Consider the following 19,579-nt stretch of genomic DNA (forward strand, 5'->3'; position numbering starts at 1 on the left):
GTACGTATGCTTATTTTTCAAATAAACTTATTTGTTATCTTGTTTGATTTATCGTATTTGTCGGTTTTATTTGTTACCTTTATTTCGAATAAATAGTGCCCATCCTTGGCTCAGAACTACAAGTTTCTAAAAGTACAATATATGTACATACAGTGGCTACAGTGGCTGCTAAAGATCTCTTACACTCAAAAACTAAGCATTTCAGTAATTGTCTAGTAGCCTAGTCTCTCTATCATCTAAAAATCATTTAGTCCAGTTCTGAAACAAATTATTGCATCTTGAAAGGCATGCGAACACTTTTGTGGGCCACTGTACACAACAAAAGAGGAAATCAAAATAGCATCCATTCTATTGACATTCTTGTTCGGGACACCCGTTCTACGACCTCAGGCTGTAACCCGTAACGTTCGATCGAGTTCAACCGCTACGTTCGAAACTTCTACGAGCGACCGCTAGGTGGCCGCGTAAAGCAAACTATTCCCGCTGCAGAAATTAAAAGCTTGATATGTTATAAGGATCGAAAGAAAATTGAAAGTTATCGCTTCTCGGCCTTATGGCTAAGATCAAAGTGTAGTATCTGTTCTTATCAGCTTAATATCTGGTACGCTGCCCATAGGGCGGTCAGAATATTAATCTGTTTTTTGTAAATTGACGGAGTGTTGGGGCTTGCTCCACCTCTGTCGCGAGTCGGCTCGGCATTGCAGTACCGCTGAGATTGGCTCAAATTAATTATTGGAAAAAGTAATTTGTACCTTAAGTAACTATAATAATAATTACTTGTTAAGTTTTTAATAATAAATTTATATTTCAACACAGTCTCCTTACACTGACAACTGGTAATTTGGAGACTGGTCTGGATTTAGGTTTATTGTCCAAAAATGATTTCCTTTGCTAATCTGTGAACGAAATTGCTATCCATTGTCAACAGCAATTACGCACTTCTGAAAGGAGTTCTAATTAACAACTTAAAAAATCAAAGTATAATTTTAAATTTTTAATAATAATAATCATTTAAATAAATAATGCTGCAGAGTTATTAATATACAAATTGAGACATTGTAGAAAACAAGATTTGGTAAATTAATTATGGAAGATGAAGAGTACCATAAATAGGATTAAAGGAACAAGCTTCTCTCTCTCTTAGTTCTACTGTGTTTCTAATTTGCTCTACTTATGATGTATAAACGTAGATAGATGCGTACGATCGACGATGAAGTGTTACTATTAGATTGCGGATCTTTATGCAAAATAAAAATTGTGTAAGTTAATTGTAGGAAACGTAAATCTTATGAAAATGTCTTTACTCTATTGTAATACTTTGAAAAAGTGCACACAATATAAAAATATTTCCAAATTCTTTAGTTTTGTATTTGACCTAGTCATTTTTGTTATAAACGCATAAAATCCGCATATTTTTACAGTTTATTATAACGTTTTATATGTTTCGATATACATTTATTATTTATTGTAACGTTTGAGATACTTTTATACATTTTTATAGCTCGTTGAAACGTTTGAAATATTTTTATATATTTTCGTGATTCATTATCACGTTCGAGATATTTTTATATATTTTTATGACCGTACATAATTTTCATGGTTCGTTCCAACTTTTGAAATATTTTTATATATCTTTGTGATTCGTTATAATGTCTGAAATATTTTTATATATCTTTATGATTCGTTATAATAAACGAAATATTTTATAAATATATATTAATTTTATAAAATATATTTTATATATCCTCAACGATTGTTATAATATTTGACATATTTTAATCGATGCTTGTGATTCATTAATAACATTTGAAATATTTTTACGATTTGTTAAATCGTTTGCAATATATGTTCATAAAATTTTGAGAATCTTCATAAGGTTCGCAATATTTTTACAGATTTTGTGTGGTGTGCATTATAACGTTCGAAATATTCTTGTATTTTCTCAAGTTATTACCTTGGAAAAATCTTCGAAAAATGGGGAGAAAAGGAGAGAGAGAGAGAGAGAGAGAGAGAGAGAGAGAGAGAGAGAGAGAGAGAGAGAGAGAGAAGATCGATCGTACGGTGCCCCGATTGTTCGATAGAAAGGGTGAATCCGATCCTGTTTCTCTAACCTTCCTCCTGGATGACCTTACCCAGCCGCTCATCATTCCACAGCACGTTGCACGTTGAACGATTTGCATAAGGCCCCGGAGTGTATCTATCGAGGCGAGCAGCGCGCTGCGCACGAGGTCTTCTCGGATCGCATACTCGCGGGGCAACATGTGCTACGACAGTGCCGAGGTCTTGCTTTACGGCCACGATCCGGGTAATACACGATACGGTATAGAGCACTGTAAATTTTATTCGCATCCTACAAAGATCAAATTAGCCTCGGTTACTCTACACGTATATATGTATATGTATATCCCGCCGGTACGGGAATCCTTTGCTCGTTAATGCTTCATTGCTCGACGCGACGCGACGCGACGCCGCAGTTGCCTTTCCAAATAGAGGCCTCCGCCACGGTGTCAGGCCCCCTCGAACAGACATAAACGATCTCGCATGGTATATTGCGCAATTCGAGCGGGCCCATCCGTCGGTGAACTTGAAAACGATCCGCCATCGACTGCGGACGGTAGCCGATTGAAATTTTACGACTTTTATCGGGACACCGTTCCGCGGAGTTTTACAAGTCTCTCGGCGGTCTGTGACTGCGGCTCTTATAGACTTTATAAACCGCTGTTTCTTTACGAGCCGGACTCGGAATTTACGGCAGCAAGAAAGTCGTAGTCTTCGTCCGATCGTGTTGCTGTTCCGTGTGCAAACGGAACGTGACCGATTGTCGAAGTATGTATATCTCTGTCTAATCTTCTTATATGATGTTTTAGCTGTTGTCTTAACACTTCTAAACACTTCTGATAACGGTAATTATTTCATAGTAACTCTCGTGTACCATTAAGTCATTCTGACGAAAGAAAGCGTACAGTTAGGTTTATGTTGCTAGCGATACGTACGCTTGCCGATTCATTTCTGTGACTGCACATCGAGGCACAGAATCGACGAAAGTATACCGGACGACCTTTAACCCCTTAACGTGCACGCTCGAGTTAACTCGAGCGCGCTAAACTGGCCGATCTGTGCACACTCGAGATAATTCGAGCGGCGTTGTACTTTATGTTGCTATAATTTTTCACACTCGAATGCAATCGAGAATTGGAGATAACAATGTGAAAGCAAGAAAAAATCAATCGTTCTATTGATATTTATCATTTACATGGGATTGTATAAGCTATAACACTTACTTATTCAAGTATAAAATATATCCTTTTTCTACTTATCACTTACGACTTATCTCTTCCTTGTGAGCCGCTCTCCGACAGCGTATTCGTATTCAGATTCTGATTCGCTCATTTTTCAATATATGTTTTACTCAAATATAATAATAATAATAATAATAATAATAATAGTAATATTCTGAAAATTAGAATTGCAATAAAAATTTTGATTATTTTCGAATTTTTGTGATTTTCTTGCCAAGACAACGTTCTAAATTGTGTTTTTTTACACTAAAAAAATTGATTTTTTTGGCCGGCCTTTTTCAAAAAAACTGTGCATTATGGGGTTAAACGAACGAAATTTACTGTAAATATGTCTGGCGAAGTTCCGAGAAACCACGAAATGTCGAAAGCAAACGCGTCGAACGGGGCGAACCACGGAAAAGTGTGCGCCCATGAGAAAAGGAAATTCGTCCACGGCGCATCCTTATTAATTAGACGCGTCGAGCTTAATGAATTCTCGACGGATCGTATGTAAACATTTAATCGTGCGAAATTGGGTCGGAACGGTTGCAACTGGTTTCTCACTATGTATTTCAAACGGCGGAAGAGGGTTGTCGTTTGTCGTTAGAACGAGGTTTTACAAGCGTGTTTAATTAAGATGCTCCGCTGGATTAATAACGCCGCGGCAACGTAAACACGATTATTCCCTAATATCGTGAAAATGTTGCTGTGAAATGATCGTGGAAACGAAAACGGGAATTGCGTATGAACAGTCAGTCATGAGCATCCCGACTGTACATTCGACAATGTACAGTGTTGTGCAAAAATTTGTAAATAGATATAATTTTGAAATTATATATATATATATATATATATATATATATATATATATATATTATATATTATATTGTAATTATATATATATTATATATTATATTATATATATAAATTACGTATTTAAGCATTTATTTATTTCAACAGTTATTTATATAGCCAGCTATTTATTTAAGCAGTAAATATTTAATTTAATTATATTTATATTTTATAATCATAATAGATATAATTGAAATATGATTATAAAATATAAATATAATTAAATTAAATATTTACTGCTTAAATAAATAGCTGGCTATATAAATAACTGTTAAAATAAATAAATGCTTAAATACGTAACCGCTTGAATAAATAAATAAATAAATAAATAGATGCGTAAGTAAGTAAGTAAAATTCATCTAAATCCAAGAAAACAGCTAAATCCGAGAAATCAGCTAAATCCAAGAAATCAGCTAAATCCAAGAAATCAGCTAAATCCGAAAAAACAGCTAAATCCAAGAAATCAGCTAAATCCGGGAAAACAGCTAAATCCGAAAAAACAGCTAAATCCAAGAAAACAGCTAAATCCAAGAAATCAGCTAAATCCGGGAAAACAGCTAAATCCAAGAAATCAGCTAAATCCGAAAAAACAGCTAAATCCAAGAAATCAGCTAAATCCGGGAAAACAGCTAAATCCGAAAAAACAGCTAAATCCAAGAAAACAGCTAAATCCGGGAAAACAGCTAAATTCGAGAAAACAGCTAAATCCGAAAAAACAGCTAAATCCGGGAAAACAGCTAAATCCAAGAAAACAGCTAAATCCAAGAAATCAGCTAAATCCAAGAAATCAGCTAAATCCAAGAAAACAGCTAAATCCAAGAAATAAGCTAAATCCGAGAAATCAGCTAAATCCAAGAAAACAGCTAAATCCGAGAAATCAGCTAAATCCAAGAAAACAGCTAAATCCAAGAAATAAGCTAAATCCGAAAAAACAGCTAAATCCGGGAAATCAGCTAAATCCAAGAAAACAGCTAAATCCGAAAAAACAGCTAAATCCAAGAAATCAGCTAAATCTGAAAAATCAGCTAAATCCGGGAAATCAGCTAAATCCAAGAAATCAGCTAAATCCGAGAAATCTGCTAAATCCAAGAAATCAGCTAAATCCAAGAAATCAGCTAAATCCGAAAAAACAGCTAAATCCAAGAAATCAGCTAAATCCAAGAAATAAGCTAAATCCGAGAAATCTGCTAAATCCAAGAAAACAGCTAAATCCGAAAAAACAGCTAAATCCAAGAAATCAGCTAAATCCAAGAAATCAGCTAAATCCGAGAAATCAGCTAAATCCGAAAAAACAGATAAATCCAAGAAAACAGCTAAATCCAAGAAAACAGCTAAATCTAAAAAAACAGCTAAATCCGGGAAAACAGCTAAATCCAAGAAATCAGCTAAATCCAAGAAATCAGCTAAATCCAAGAAAACAGCTAAATCCGGGAAATCAGCTAAATCCAAGAAAACAGCTAAGTCCGAAAAAACAGCTAAATCCAAGAAATCAGCTAAATCCAAGAAATCGGCTAAATCCGAGAAATCAGCTAAATCCAAGAAAACAGCTAAATCCAAGAAATCAGCTAAATCCAAGAAAACAGCTAAATCCAAGAAAACAGCTAAATCCAAGAAATAAGCTAAATCCGAGAAATCTGCTAAATCCAAGAAAACAGCTAAATCCGAAAAAACAGCTAAATCCAAGAAATCAGCTAAATCTGAAAAATCAGCTAAATCCAAGAAAACAGCTAAATCCAAGAAAACAGCTAAATCCGAGAAATCAGCTAAATCCAAGAAAACAGCTAAATCCGGGAAATCAGCTAAATCCAAGAAAACAGCTAAATCCGAAAAAACAGCTAAATCCAAGAAATCAGCTAAATCCAAGAAATCAGCTAAATCCAAGAAAACAGCTAAATCCGGGAAATCAGCTAAATCCAAGAAAACAGCTAAATCCGAAAAAACAGCTAAATCCAAGAAATCAGCTAAATCCAAGAAATCAGCTAAATCTGAAAAATCAGCTAAATCCAAGAAAACAGCTAAATCCAAGAAAACAGCTAAATCCAAGAAAACAGCTAAATCCAAGAAAACAGCTAAATCCGAGAAGTCAGCTAAATCCAAGAAAACAGCTAAAATAAATAAATGCTTCAATAAATATCTGCTTAAATAAATAAATGCCTATGTAAATCACTGATTAAATAAGTAACTGCGTAAATAAATAACTATTTGAATAATTAACTGCTTAAATAGATAACTGCTTGAATAAATAAACTGTTTGAATAAGTAACTGCATAAATAAATATACTTATTCAATAATACAGCCTAGCGTATTTGAATTATTTATTAAACGTAGCGTGCATACGTAATCAACGGCCACCTGGAAACATTGTTCCATGTTTATAATTCTTCTCCATGAAGAATCGCCTAACTCCCCATGTGGTTCGCGGCTCGATATTCGACGTGGTCGCTGTCTGTAGAAGTTAGGACGATTACAACGTCTCGATTTCTGGCGGCTCCATTGTCAGAGGTGGCAGGAAGATCTCGGTTCCTGTTCATAAAGACGCGTACACAAAAGAGACGGCGTCGCCGGTACTGTTTCTACATCCGACGTTGGCGTGTGAAACAAACGCCGGGCAAAGGGACCGACGCAACAAGAGGCCTGGGAGTGCCTTTTTAATGTCACGGAAGGAGTTACCTTTAAGTATCGTCGATGTCGAACTATATGAATCGTTCAGATTAGGGCAGAGCCCCGATAGAGAATGGCCGAAGATGGCCATTGTCTTGCTACATCTACTTTGCATCTACTTATATGCGTCGCTTGTACGCGAAACGATCACGCCCAACTGCTTTCTCACCCTCTCACCGTACCGTTATTAAATTTAAATTACAACATCGTGCAAAGAAATACCTACATCGTGATAGATTATGTTGTATCCTCTTTATGCTCATAGACGACGACTCGAATGGTCCAGACACTGTAAGATAAAGATGTGTTCCGTTTGTAAAATTCCCAGATTACATTGTTGACTATCTTAATTATTGGAAGTTACTGACGTTGATTTATATTTGCACATGTTTCACTAAGGTTTTAATCAATATTATAATTAATTGTAAAAATTATTGGTTGCTTTATTGTCAAACAGGTCTGCCGTTCGAGTGTTAATTTAGAAAGTGTAACGCCAAGTGAACAGTGTAGAAAATATTTATTGTTGACCTAAGGTTTCGTGGATATAATATTTGAAAACTCAAATTTATGTATATTTATGTCTGCTTTGGGATCGACAAAAGTTGTTGTGTTTCTGATTAAGTTAGGAATACTTGTTCTTGAATGGCATTTAATCTAGCATCACGTATATTCTTTCAGCTTTATTTTGAAGCTTTAAAAGTTGATAAACCTTGAAAGGCAAGGACAGCAAAATGTATTTTAGAAACCTATTCTATCCTTAAGTTTTTAATACATTATCGGAATAATTTTTCAATAACAATCAACCTATCGTAAAGTGTATTCTAGCAGCTTCAATTAGAGCCCATAAAACTTAAGAAATCTTAGTAGTAATTTATTGAAATTGTATTTTTTTATTCAAACAAAAATAATCCTTACCGAATTTATCGTAAGATACAACGCAAAATCCGGCAAGAATCATTCGCAACGTAAGAGCTCCCGTACAGCGCCATTACATCTAGTGGAAAAATGCTCAAACTGTTAGCTAAAATTGCCGATAGTCAGTTACAGGTAGATAACCATGGTGTCGCTTATGGTCAATTCTTGTAATTTGCTGCCATTGCCATCTAGTGATAGACATTGAAAAGTGCGTGTCGATAATTTTGGCTAACAGTTTGTGCGTTTTGCCACTACGCGAAGTAGCGCTAATTTTACATTTTCAGGAACAGATAATTCGTACCGGACTTTGGATTGCATCTTATACCAAATGTGGCAAGAATCATCCGTTGTCTACATTTTCAATAACAAATAAACTTTTTATGCATGATACCGATGCAAGAGAGTCTCCTGAACATTCCTGTACTCTCAAAATATTGTTTTGTTATACCCTTAAATTAGTGATTTCCGTGCTATTTTCGACATACACATTTTCGTTACGTCAAGAATCATTTATATCTGCAGCAACTATTTCAACTTCGCATCAACTTTCAGGTCATTAACGACGTTTTATAGTGTCATATGAATGTAGAAAATTTCCTTGTACATCTGTATGTCCTGAAAATATTTCTTTAAAACTTAAATTACAGGAATTCATGTAATATTTTGTAATTAAATTTAAAGAGGGCTGGAATAGTTAGAGTATATCGAGTTATAGTGTTTAATGGCCCATAAACGGGTTAAATTTAAAAGAAAAACAAAGACATAAATAGATATTATTGTATCAGGATCAATGCACAGGAGCATTACAAATTGTTTGAGGTCAATAGTGTTAGATTTGAACTATTTGTTCACAAGTAATTTAATTTTTCCAAAAAGGTAGCTGAAAACCCCTAATTGTGGCATATTTATACCACCCTTAATGAATAGGAAATGAGCTACTGATTATGGCATGATCTGGAGGGAAAGTTAAACGAAGACTATAGAACTGAAACATCACAAAACGTAATTAATTTATAAAACTTCAGAAAGCAATCGTTTAATCCTCGAATTGCTCTCACCGGATAATTTCGATCCAGTATATATAAATCATTAAATAATTACTCAATTTTCAGCAATTAAATTAAGTGAATTGCTATTCCACTAGGAACAACAAGAAGTCTAATATGTTCACGAGATGTATTTTGAAAATATATTTTGAAAAACTGATGAATAAAGCTGAAAATACCCGCAAGGATTGACAATTGTATATTGTCGTCCAAGGGTTAAAGCAAAAGGCAGCTGTTCAAACTTTAAAATACTGTTCAAAGCAACATTGGAGCCAGCTAGAGCTAGGAATTGTGTTCTGTCACCAACATTACCGCTAGGTGGCTGTTTAGTGCAAATCTGTTCTCGCTGCAGAAATTGAAAACTTGAGATGTTATAAGGGTTGGAAGAAAATGGGAAGTTATCGCTTCTCGGCCTTATGGCTAAGATCAAAGTGTAGTATCTGTTCTTATCAGCTTAATATCTGGTACGCTGCCCATAGGGCGGTCAGAATATTAATCTGTTTTTTGTAAATTGACGGAGTGTTGGGGCTTGCTCCACCTCTGTCGCGAGTCGGCTCGGCATTGCAGTACCGCTGAGATTGGCTCTAATTAATTATTGGAAAAAATAACTTGTACCTTAAATAACTATTATAATAATTACTTGTTACATACTTAATAATTAATTTATATTTCAAGTCAGCTTGGCATTGCAATACTGCTAAGATTTTGGCTCTTGTTAACGATTGAGAAACTTGAAGGATTTTAGCAGTAGATTAATAATTATAATCTCTTAAATATACAGCACATTTCATATTGAATAACTTTTTATTCTTTAACGTGGCCTAATTTTAAAAATATAATTAAGTCTGATTCATTAGCAGAATCCCTTTCCCAGTGCCCAACAAATTAATTTAATCAGAATTCTTTTTCAAATCTTTTATATTATTTGTGATTTTTAGCATTAATTAAATTAGGATTAATTACTTCATTTGTCAAAAGGCCGCCTTTGCTCCTTATAGACTTTTCACTAACAGAACTGTATTTAGAATGTTGTGGCTCGATTATTCTCTACCAAATACATAATATTTTCAGGAGATGTTAGATTTATATTAATTGAAATAAGTTTATTGAATTATGAATGACATTGCTATCTAAACAAATTTTCTAAGAAATTCTCAACATAAAGCTTCTTGGGAAGCCTAGGTCCTTGGAAATTATCTAATTATAATCAGGGGTTAAAAAAACAGTTATGATATCGCTTTCGGTTCTTGAAACAGTTAGGAAGAACCGAAATGTTCTCATAACCGTTATAAGGTACATATGAGCCGTTTATTTTGAAAGTGGCATAAGTCACTTTGTTTTTAAATCGAAATATTTAAGGGTTTGCGTTTTAACACGTTTAAAAATATGGATGCTAACTTTCGAGAAAATTTACTTGTATTTGTTATCTCAGGATACTCATATTTTTCTCAGTATAAATAATTTCGTATAAACATTAAAAAATCACCACTTTTCATTACGGTAAAGTCACTTATGCCACTTTCAATACTATATATATTTATTATATATAATATATAATATATAATATATAATATATAATATATAATATATAATATATAATATATAATATATAATATATAATATATAATATATAATATATAATATATAATATATAATATATAATATATAATATATAATATATAATATATAATATATAATATATAATATATAATATATAATATATAATATATAATATATAATATATAATATATAATATATAATATATAATATATAATATATAATATATAATACATAATATATAATATATAATATACAATATATTATATAAATTTATATCGATTTCTATAACTTATTTTTGGATTCTGAGTTTCGTTTATGGATTTCTGTTCTACTTCTGTTATTCCTTCAGGCAATCGCGACGATCTCTTAATTTACACTCGCATGCTGGATTCATGAGTATTATAATTTGAATGGCCTTGCATTCGGAAAATCCGTGTGATGTGTATACGTGTGCGTACCTATCGACGATATCGTATGTCTCGTGCTCTTGTCCTTTCTTGTTGTAAAGACTCTCGAAGCGTAAACACGTGCCATAAAGAATAAGCCGTTTATTTTGAAAGTGGCCCATTCCGTTTTTCAAAAACATCGAGCTAGCTATTTTAATATTTACATTTCTACGTTACGTATAATTTCATAATCAGCGAAGCCTCTAAGAACGCGATAAAACCCATGGAAACACAAAAACATTATATCACCATGTTAGCACAGTTACCAATATTTATTAATTTATTAAAACGCAAAATCCTTAAATATCTGGATTTTAAAATAAATGGACTTTTTAGGCCACTTTGAAAATAAACGGCGCATATTACATAATTAAGAGTGAGGCATACTTTTCACAATGCAGATGTACTATTTTGTTTGTCTACCACACAGAAATTTAAACAATTGGATAGATTCGTTTGCTAGAAACAGCGTGTACAGTAGACAACGAAAGTATTCGATCGCTAGTATAACTTCGACTTCTACGCCATATATTTAAATAAATATACATTGAAGGGGAAAAAATCCTTTACGGTATAATTAGAGTTTAATTAATGGTATAATTAACTTTCGATTTAGTATAAAACGTTACCTACATAATTCGAACGCCTTATGAAATTAAGTTGAAAACTTATCAAAATAAATTTGTATTTAATCTTTATTACTAATTTTATAGCTTTATCGTTTAACAATATGTTTCAAGAAGTTCGATATTTTAAAAATTATTATTCATTTATGAACGTTTATGGTATGTATTTTTTGTATTGCGACTTGTTGTACGACTGAATCCAATTTATGGGGATGAACAGTCACGTATAAGACACGCGTAAATATAATTTGTTATCTTAATTTGTTAATGCATCCGAAGGAATTTGTAATATTGTAATTCCTTTTCGGCTCATGTATGCGCTAATATTGATGTAACATGAGAAAAATCGACCATAAATGTGTTCGAATTTTACAAATTTCTTCAGATGCATTAACAAATTCATTCGTTAACAAATTATATTAAGTCTTATTTTCGGATATTTTCTGTTTAACACTTTTATTTTCGAAACCTTCTCAATTCCTGGTTATAGATTGATTAGGTGGCTACTATGAATTTTCGGGGTGGGGGGGGTAAAATAAAATGAACAGCATGGTTTCAGTATAAAGGTTACTTCATTCCTGCTTTACTACAAGCTCGCATAAATACGTACACAAGTATAGAAGTCCGACGATCATCGCTCAGCAGAAGGTACAAGCGTATGTTTCACAATAAAAAAATGAATTACCATGTACAAAGTAAATGTATACATACAAAGTTACGTGGAGTACAATACGCGCATACAAGATTCATTAAATTATCCTAATCGATATACAAGATAAATACCAGTGGGTGATTATTAAATGTAAATGTGCAATGTGACTCAGTGGTATAAGATTATTCAGTGTATACAAAAGAAGGTAAAAAAAAGCTGTAAAAACGAGGGAGGTCCGTGATGGTTGTCGCCCAGCATACGGGGGGATGTGTCACTTTCTGATGTTATCACAATCATTTCCGGTAACTGGAGCGTGGTGGGAGATACTGATTGCTGCCGGCATCGCCGAAACCACCCCTTCCTGCAACGGACAAAGAAAATCCCGTGTCACTGGGACGTTTCCAAATATTTCTCCTACTTTTCTTACTAAACAATTAATCGCACGAATGAATCCATATTATGAACACAATTTTATGAACAATTTATAGTACCGAAATCCAATAGCATTATTATTATATTATATATATATATAGTTATTGAATTATGGATGACATTGCTATCTAAACAATTTTCTAAGAAATTCTCAACATAAAGCTCCTTGGGAAGAATAATAATTTATAATATATATATATATATATAGAGAGAGAGAGAGAGAGAGAACAGAATATATAATATATATATATATATATATTATATTCTTCCCAAGGAGCTTTATGTTGAGAATTTGAGGCTAATATATATATTATATATTATATATTATTATATATATATTATATTATATTATATAATATATATATTATATATTATATAATATAATATTATTATTATATTATTATATATTATATATTATATTATTTTTTCAACAGAAACAACTTAATTTAGAAAAGCTTAAATGCATTCGGTTGTTTCCTTATGACAAAACGAGAGAAAAGAAACAATTCATGACTGCGAAGTAGCACTGACTTCTCCAACCCTTCGCACACGAAGTCATTCTAACTCTGAATTCAAAATAGCTTTTCCGACTTACGGTATCTCTATATAAAATTGAATTTCGTGACTGGCGCAACAATACAGTTTTAAACAGTTCGACAAATATAAACGGATTTGATAACGTTCAAATGATTTTGAAACTTTGTTATCACGAAACAATTCATGCTGATTCTTCCTCGCTTTCCTCGATGTAACAAAATTATACTGACCACCTTGGTATCCACCAGCGCCGCCTTGGTAACCACCAGCGCCACCTTGATATCCACCGGCGCCACCGTATCCACCGGCGCCTCCGCGGCTAAATTGCGCCTGTCCCTCGTACTGAACGTCAGCGGTGTACCCGTTAGCGTCGTCGGCCATGTACTTCACGATCTGCGTCCTCGAGTCGGGCAACAAGACTCTGTACTCCCCTGTTACCACATTACCGTCGCTGCTTTCACGCTGGGAGTAGTCGTTGCCGCTTGGGGGATCGTACACCTCGTACTGGAAGCTGTACGGCTGAGGCTGCGGAGACGCAACAGGTCGCATTTTATGTTCCCGCGTTATTTCGACAGCGCCCACGGGTCTGGCAACATCGTTTCTAACCAAGATTCATTTAGGTAAACTATTATCCTAAGACCGGAGCGTCTGTCTGGTTTCGCGTGTCTGCATCCAGTTGGCCGTCTCGAGTGGTCCAGGGGTCTGGAAAATGGGATTTGGCGCGAAGAAGAGGTGGCGTGGGTAGTTCGGTGGCACGTGAAGCGAAGAGGTAGAAGGTTCGTCGAGTTAGCGTGCCACGGTGTCGAACGTGCGAGTGTTGTAACGGTTGTAAGGTATACAATCCCTCTCCATAAGTATTGGGACACTTGCGGCAAAATTAGATGAATATGAAAAGCGGATAGGAAATTGTTGTAATCGGACCGCGGACTTTATGCGTTTTATAACAAAATTGTGTAATTGAAACACAAAACAGTGGCGGTATTAGAGAGGGGTAGAATAATTGCATTGTGTTGTTTGTAGCTCGTTAAAATTATTCGAGAAAAGGATAAATGTCTGTGCGTTTCCTGTTCGTTGCAATCGGTGCGTAATATTTTTATTTTGCGTGAAGATCCGTCTTTTAGTTTATTTACTAGTAATTTAAAACATTTCTTTTCAAAGTTAATAATATTGAACTGTAACAAGTAAATAAATGTATTTGACGTTGTAACACGGAAATAACGTCGATTTTATAAAAGAAAATTAAATGTTTTTATCGTCGATATAGCTATCGCGTTTTTAATTATTTCTTGGACTGATATTTCGGTATTCGTTCCTATTAGCATATTAGAAACAGAACGCGGTAAATGAATAAATTAATTGCATAATTGACAAACGCTTGTAACTTAATATGTACTCTCGACAATATGATGCAATGTTGTCGAGATTACCTAAACTGAACGGAATGTTACAATTTACACTAAATAAGCAGGTGTCCTAATACTTTTGGAGGGGGCTGTAAGTCTTCGATTTGAGTATGTCTAGGATCGCAGTGTCCAGGAAAATTAGACCGAGTGGAAAGGGGAGGTGACAAGAATAGTTCAGTGGTATGTACAGTCTAGCGCAGAAGTAGAGGTTGTATATTTAATATACAAGTGTCTATTAATATTGTAATGATTGTACACGAGTCATTAATTTGGGGATACCTAGTGAGTTCAAAAAAGAGATAGCAAAGATAATTCGATGAGGTATATAAGGTTATATTAGGCTGTGTAATAAGTCCGTTCGAGTTTTACTGTAAGAAGATATAGTACCCTCTCTTAAGGTAGACACTTCCAGCTTTCATCTCTGCTAAAATGCATAGAAATAGCCCCACGAAAATGTACCTTAAAATAAATCTGAATCTTCCCTTTTAAATCTTGTAAACCGCATAATGTCAAAGGTCGATTCCTTTTAATTTGTCAAAATGATCTCGTCGTTCTATGACAATCTAATCTATCCAGTCTTAAAGTAGACACTTCCAGCTTTCATTTCTGCTAAGTTGCATAGAAATAGCCCCACGAAAATGTACCTTAAAATAAATCTGAATCTTCCCTTTTAAATCTTGTAAACCGCATAATGTCAAAGGTCGATTCCTTTTAATTTTTCAAAATGATCTCGTCGTTCTATGACTATCTAATCTATCCAGTCTTAAAGTAGACACTTCCAGCTTTGATTTAAGCTAACTTTTTTTAGAAATATCCCGACGAAAGCATATGTCAAAATTCATCTGAACTCGCGTAATTTTCCTTGTCTTACTTAATTGCACAACCAAATAGATTCAATATTGTATTAGGGGGGCCAGAAAGTAATGTCTATTTATCTGTTTGAATTTAATGTAAACAAACGACATAACTTTCCGGCCCCCCTAATACAAAGGTCCAGAGTCCATTATTATTCTAACGGTTATATTTTAGAGATATAATACGCACTCTGCCATTGTCACGTCCATATCCACCTCCGAATCCACCTTGGTACCCTCCGTCTCCTCCACCTTGGTAGCCACCAGGACCACCGCCGAATTGTCCAGGAGCTCCATAATTGGTGGAAGGACGACCACCGGGGAATCCACCACCGTCACCGCCACCCCCGGGCGGTCCGTAGGACGTCGTGGGTCTCCTGAAGCCGCCGCCGCCACCGCCGCCTACATCCCCTGCGAAACCGCCGGAACCGCCGAACCCTCCTCCGCCTGGTCTATTGTACTGGTAGCCACTTCCACCGGCGCCACCACCCGGCAACAATCCAGCAAGTGCATCGCTGCTGAGACACGAGAGCAGCAACAGCCCCGTCGTTAACTGGAACAGAATTCGTTGACCTTCCGTTAGCCGAGCGACAAAGGACAATATCCAAGTACAATAGAGATCCGAACATTTATTTTTACAATATTCTGGTAGTCGAACGTTCGATTATTTAAACATTGTATATTATTTAGATACGTTACCAGGAAGCAGTGAACTCGACTGAAATATTTGGATAATAGAATAAAATAAAATAAAATATATTCAACAAGCTGTATTAAGAAAAAGATATTAAAAAGAGGATATTAAGAAAATAAATCTTCGGACAAGGGAGTCTCTGCTGTAGTTGACACAGTTCGAAGATATTAGTGTCGAGTACAAAGATACTTTTGCTCACTGAAATGGAACGAGATTAGGCGACTGCTTTTGAAATGTTTGTTGCCGGTACGTCCGAGAGAATGATTACGTTAGAATCTGACGAGTCGAAGAACGTCGGAACTCGAGAACTGAAAACTTGGCGACGTGCACCAGCAACGATCGCTTCGGCGTCACGTATCAACTATCAAGATTAAACACAAGTTTCAGCAACGATGTTCCCGGACTCACCCTATTCTTACGTCCCTGCAATCAGGCTCTCAGGCTAACAATTACCCATCAATTACACCGCGTGGTCTGAGTATATTATTTAGTCGGAATACGCGAATTTTACGCGAAGATTTTCGAGGAGACGTTGAAAGACGATCACTACCGTAACAGCGAAGGTATTAACGAGAGAAACGAGAACAACAAGGCGCCGTTTAAACATGCGAAATCGGACGATCTATTGCGACAGGATAGAATCTAGAAGACTGTGGACACACGAAAACGGAACGCGGAATTGTTCGTCGAACACCGTAGAGAATAACCAGGGCGAATTCCAGGTGGATTCGCGATGATGAAACTCTAATAGAAGATGCTCTTTTCTTGCGAGCGGGGCACGCAAGAAATCGGTGAATTACTTTGTAGAAGCAATTCGAACACGCGACGAGAGCGTGTCTCTTGTATGAACTGATTGCACGATTTCGTCACTGTACGTCATTAATGCCCCGAACAAAAAGAATCCGTGGAGAACGCTGATGCTGAGGCGAATAGAAAGCCTCGAAGTATCGCGTGCCAATGATTTGCAGACGCGTAACTCATGTGTATGTCGAAATTAATATCCCGGGGATGATTACTGAGCGATTTCCAATTGGTAGCGTCTTCCTCGTGCGTCTTCTTCTTCTCTTCTTCTTCTTCTTCTTTTTCTTTCGTTTCTTATATTATTTCTACGATGACGAAACGGACTTGCCGGTCCGGGCGACCGCGAATCAGAAGAACGAATCGTCGGACGAATAATGAAAAAAGAATGTGCGAGGCCTTGTTAGATCTCTGTTCGATACTGAAACTCTAATTCGAAAATTCGACGATCTCTTTCCGACGATATTCGAGAATCTAACTTTTGGCTTCTTGTTTCAGGATTCGAAGAGGCCCGCGAGAAGGTACGAAAGATATCGGATCATCGCGAATAATTGGATTTTGAAAATCGCCAGCCGAAGGAAGACACGGACTCGGGCCGAAATCATCGCTGACCTCTGAAGAACGTGTTACGGGCAGCCGAGTGTACGAGAAAATTGAAACCCCGAAAACATGGAATCTGTCGTTAAACCCGAAAGCAGAGGAACAAAATTGTAATCTCCGAGAAGAACGGTCGCAGAAAAGGTTTCCGTTATCAGCGAAGCGGAGGGGTGGTCCAGAGACCTGATCTCAAGACAGAATCTTTGGAATGGAAACTCGAGAAGCCGTCGAAGAATGCGCGGAGAAAATCGTTCGAAGCTGCGGTCTCCCCGTGTCAGGTTTAAGATTGTGATTACAAAGTTCTTGGCTCGCCGGCGAGCTGAAATTGTTCCACGGATTCCCGAGCTTTGTCGAAGAAAAAAGAAGAAAGAAAACTATACAGGAACAGTGACGGAAGATTGAATTTCGATAATCGATTGGCCGGAGAGTGTTCCGGAGATGGTTTGGGCCCGGATACTTTGGATAACGGAGCCGGTTACCGGGAACCATAACCGTATAGCCTACCTGGTGGTAATTCATATTGCTGTTATGACCGAAGACGCGGAGCGAACTGAGAAGATGATCCACGGCAGAGTTTATATACCTTGCCGGACCCTTTGTTACAGTTTATCCTTAGCGTTGCATATCCACGTGTATTAACCAGCGTATTAGAATGACCGTCTCTGGGTGTGGGAGGTGGAGAGGAGATCACGGAGAGGCGCATCTTCCCTTCACTCTCGGTGATGCATCATGGGAAGAGAGGCGTCCCGTTGATGACTGAAACAGCTTTAAATTTTAATTGGATCCACGCACGTGACTGTTCGGTTATTGGGCTAGCCACGAAAGGAAAGAGCCCCGGGATCAGCCGAATGGGAGGTCTATACGTTCCCCTTTCTGGCCTATTCGCAGCCTCTCTTCCATTCTTCTTCCTTAGTTTTGCAATTGTCTCTCTGGCCGGCACTCGGTTTTTGAGCGCCGCCGAACCAGGAAGACTTTTTAAGGTGGCTCCTTAAACGTCTTCGATTTCATCCTCTACGGGATTCGCAGTCGTTCGGTTCGATTCCTCGTTCGCAACGGGGATCATACAGTTTCTAGCCGAACCGATGATTTTTAACGAGAAATTCGAACGGTAAACCTATCGACAGAGAGCCGGGTAGAATAAGTGTTTTAAATGGCAAATAGCAAATTGATGTTTGATTTTGGATCGTGCACGTATTTTTTGAAATGGAATATTTTGTTCGTTCGAAGGAATGTACTTTTAAAAATGAAATATTTTATTCGTTGTAAAACAGATTTTTCAGATAATATTTCAAATGATATTTTATTTGAGAAACACTGAAAATATTAGTGCCATGGTTTAGAATGTTTTATTTATTTCATTTATTATCGACAAATGAAATAAGTTTATTTCTCTAAATCATAGCGGAAAATTTATTTTGATAAATAAAAATTATTTTTATAGACGTACATAAATGATGCAGTTTGTTACAATGCGAATAGCTGTATTTAAAAAGATTATAAATCTCATCTGTCTTCATGTTTTACGTTATTAAAACAAGAACTGTTTTATTTTGTGTTTCAGATTGTTAAGATAAAATATTTATTTTCACGATTTAACTTTAAATTACCAAAGCGAGCTATCTTATTTTACGCGTTTTACATTATCAAAATAAAATGTATATTTTTCCCATAAATGCATAAAATCCGCAGTCTAATGATTACCAACTTCTCAGATACAGAAACAGGCAAAATTTCTGAAAATAGAATTACATCGCATTTTGAAACATTGAGACTGTCAATGGTTTTACTTTGGAGCTGCTGGCAGACTCAATCTAATTATAAATTTATTAAATGTTGTTTAATTTATTATTCTTTCGTTTCTTTATTATTTCTTTACTAGAAATTTACAGATTTCTGGTTATAGCAATTAGTAAATTTTCATATAGAGAAGTTAATGAAATTTCAGAAAATAGAATGAAATTACATTTAAACGTTCAGACTATTATCAGTGTCAGATATATACTTTGATCTGATTTTACTTTAGAATTGTTGGAAGAGAAAATATGACCTATTTCAGATTTCTTGTTGCTGTTCTAATCGATATTACATCAGCATAGTAATTTTAAGATCATTACAAGAATCAGTATGATTCGTTCAGAATTTCTAGATTCATGATTATTCAGAAAATAAAATAAAATTACATTTAAACGTTGAAACCATTATTAGTGTCAGATATATACTTTGATCT

At 35.6% G+C, this 19,579-nt stretch overlaps 1 protein-coding gene and 2 non-coding genes across 3 annotated transcripts; 2 read left to right on the top strand and 1 right to left on the bottom strand.

Moving 5' to 3' along the window:
• Nucleotides 1-537: 537 nt before the first annotated feature.
• LOC117224035 (U2 spliceosomal RNA) lies at nucleotides 538-729 on the top strand. Its single transcript, XR_004491099.1, has one exon. It is a non-coding gene; the product is annotated as a U2 spliceosomal RNA (small nuclear RNA).
• Nucleotides 730-9,153: 8,424 nt separating this feature from the next.
• Nucleotides 9,154-9,345, top strand: LOC117222663 (U2 spliceosomal RNA). The gene has a single exon (XR_004490739.1). It is a non-coding gene; the product is annotated as a U2 spliceosomal RNA (small nuclear RNA).
• Nucleotides 9,346-11,938: 2,593 nt separating this feature from the next.
• Nucleotides 11,939-17,934, bottom strand: LOC117222661 (uncharacterized). Its single transcript, XM_033474477.2, has 4 exons — nucleotides 17,857-17,934; nucleotides 15,454-15,816; nucleotides 13,237-13,531; nucleotides 11,939-12,398 (listed from the first exon to the last, which is right to left on the bottom strand). The coding sequence occupies exons 1-4, from the start codon at nucleotides 17,869-17,871 to the stop codon at nucleotides 12,331-12,333; spliced, it is 741 nt and encodes a 246-aa protein (XP_033330368.1). The 5' UTR covers nucleotides 17,872-17,934; the 3' UTR covers nucleotides 11,939-12,330.
• Nucleotides 17,935-19,579: the final 1,645 nt, after the last annotated feature.

This window comes from Megalopta genalis, chromosome 5, assembly GCF_051020955.1.
Source record: "Megalopta genalis isolate 19385.01 chromosome 5, iyMegGena1_principal, whole genome shotgun sequence".
Classification (NCBI taxonomy): Eukaryota; Metazoa; Arthropoda; class Insecta; order Hymenoptera; family Halictidae; genus Megalopta; species Megalopta genalis.

What these genes read in the sequence shown, in the direction of transcription:
- LOC117222661 (XM_033474477.2), bottom strand. An exon ending in ATGGACGTGACAATGGCAGA is followed by an intron (nt 13,532 to 15,453) that starts GTGCGTATTATA and finishes GCGTCTCCGCAG; the next exon opens with CCTCAGCCGTACAGCTTCCA. An exon ending in CGCTGGTGGATACCAAGGTG is followed by an intron (nt 12,399 to 13,236) that starts GTCAGTATAATT and finishes TGTCCGTTGCAG; the next exon opens with GAAGGGGTGGTTTCGGCGAT.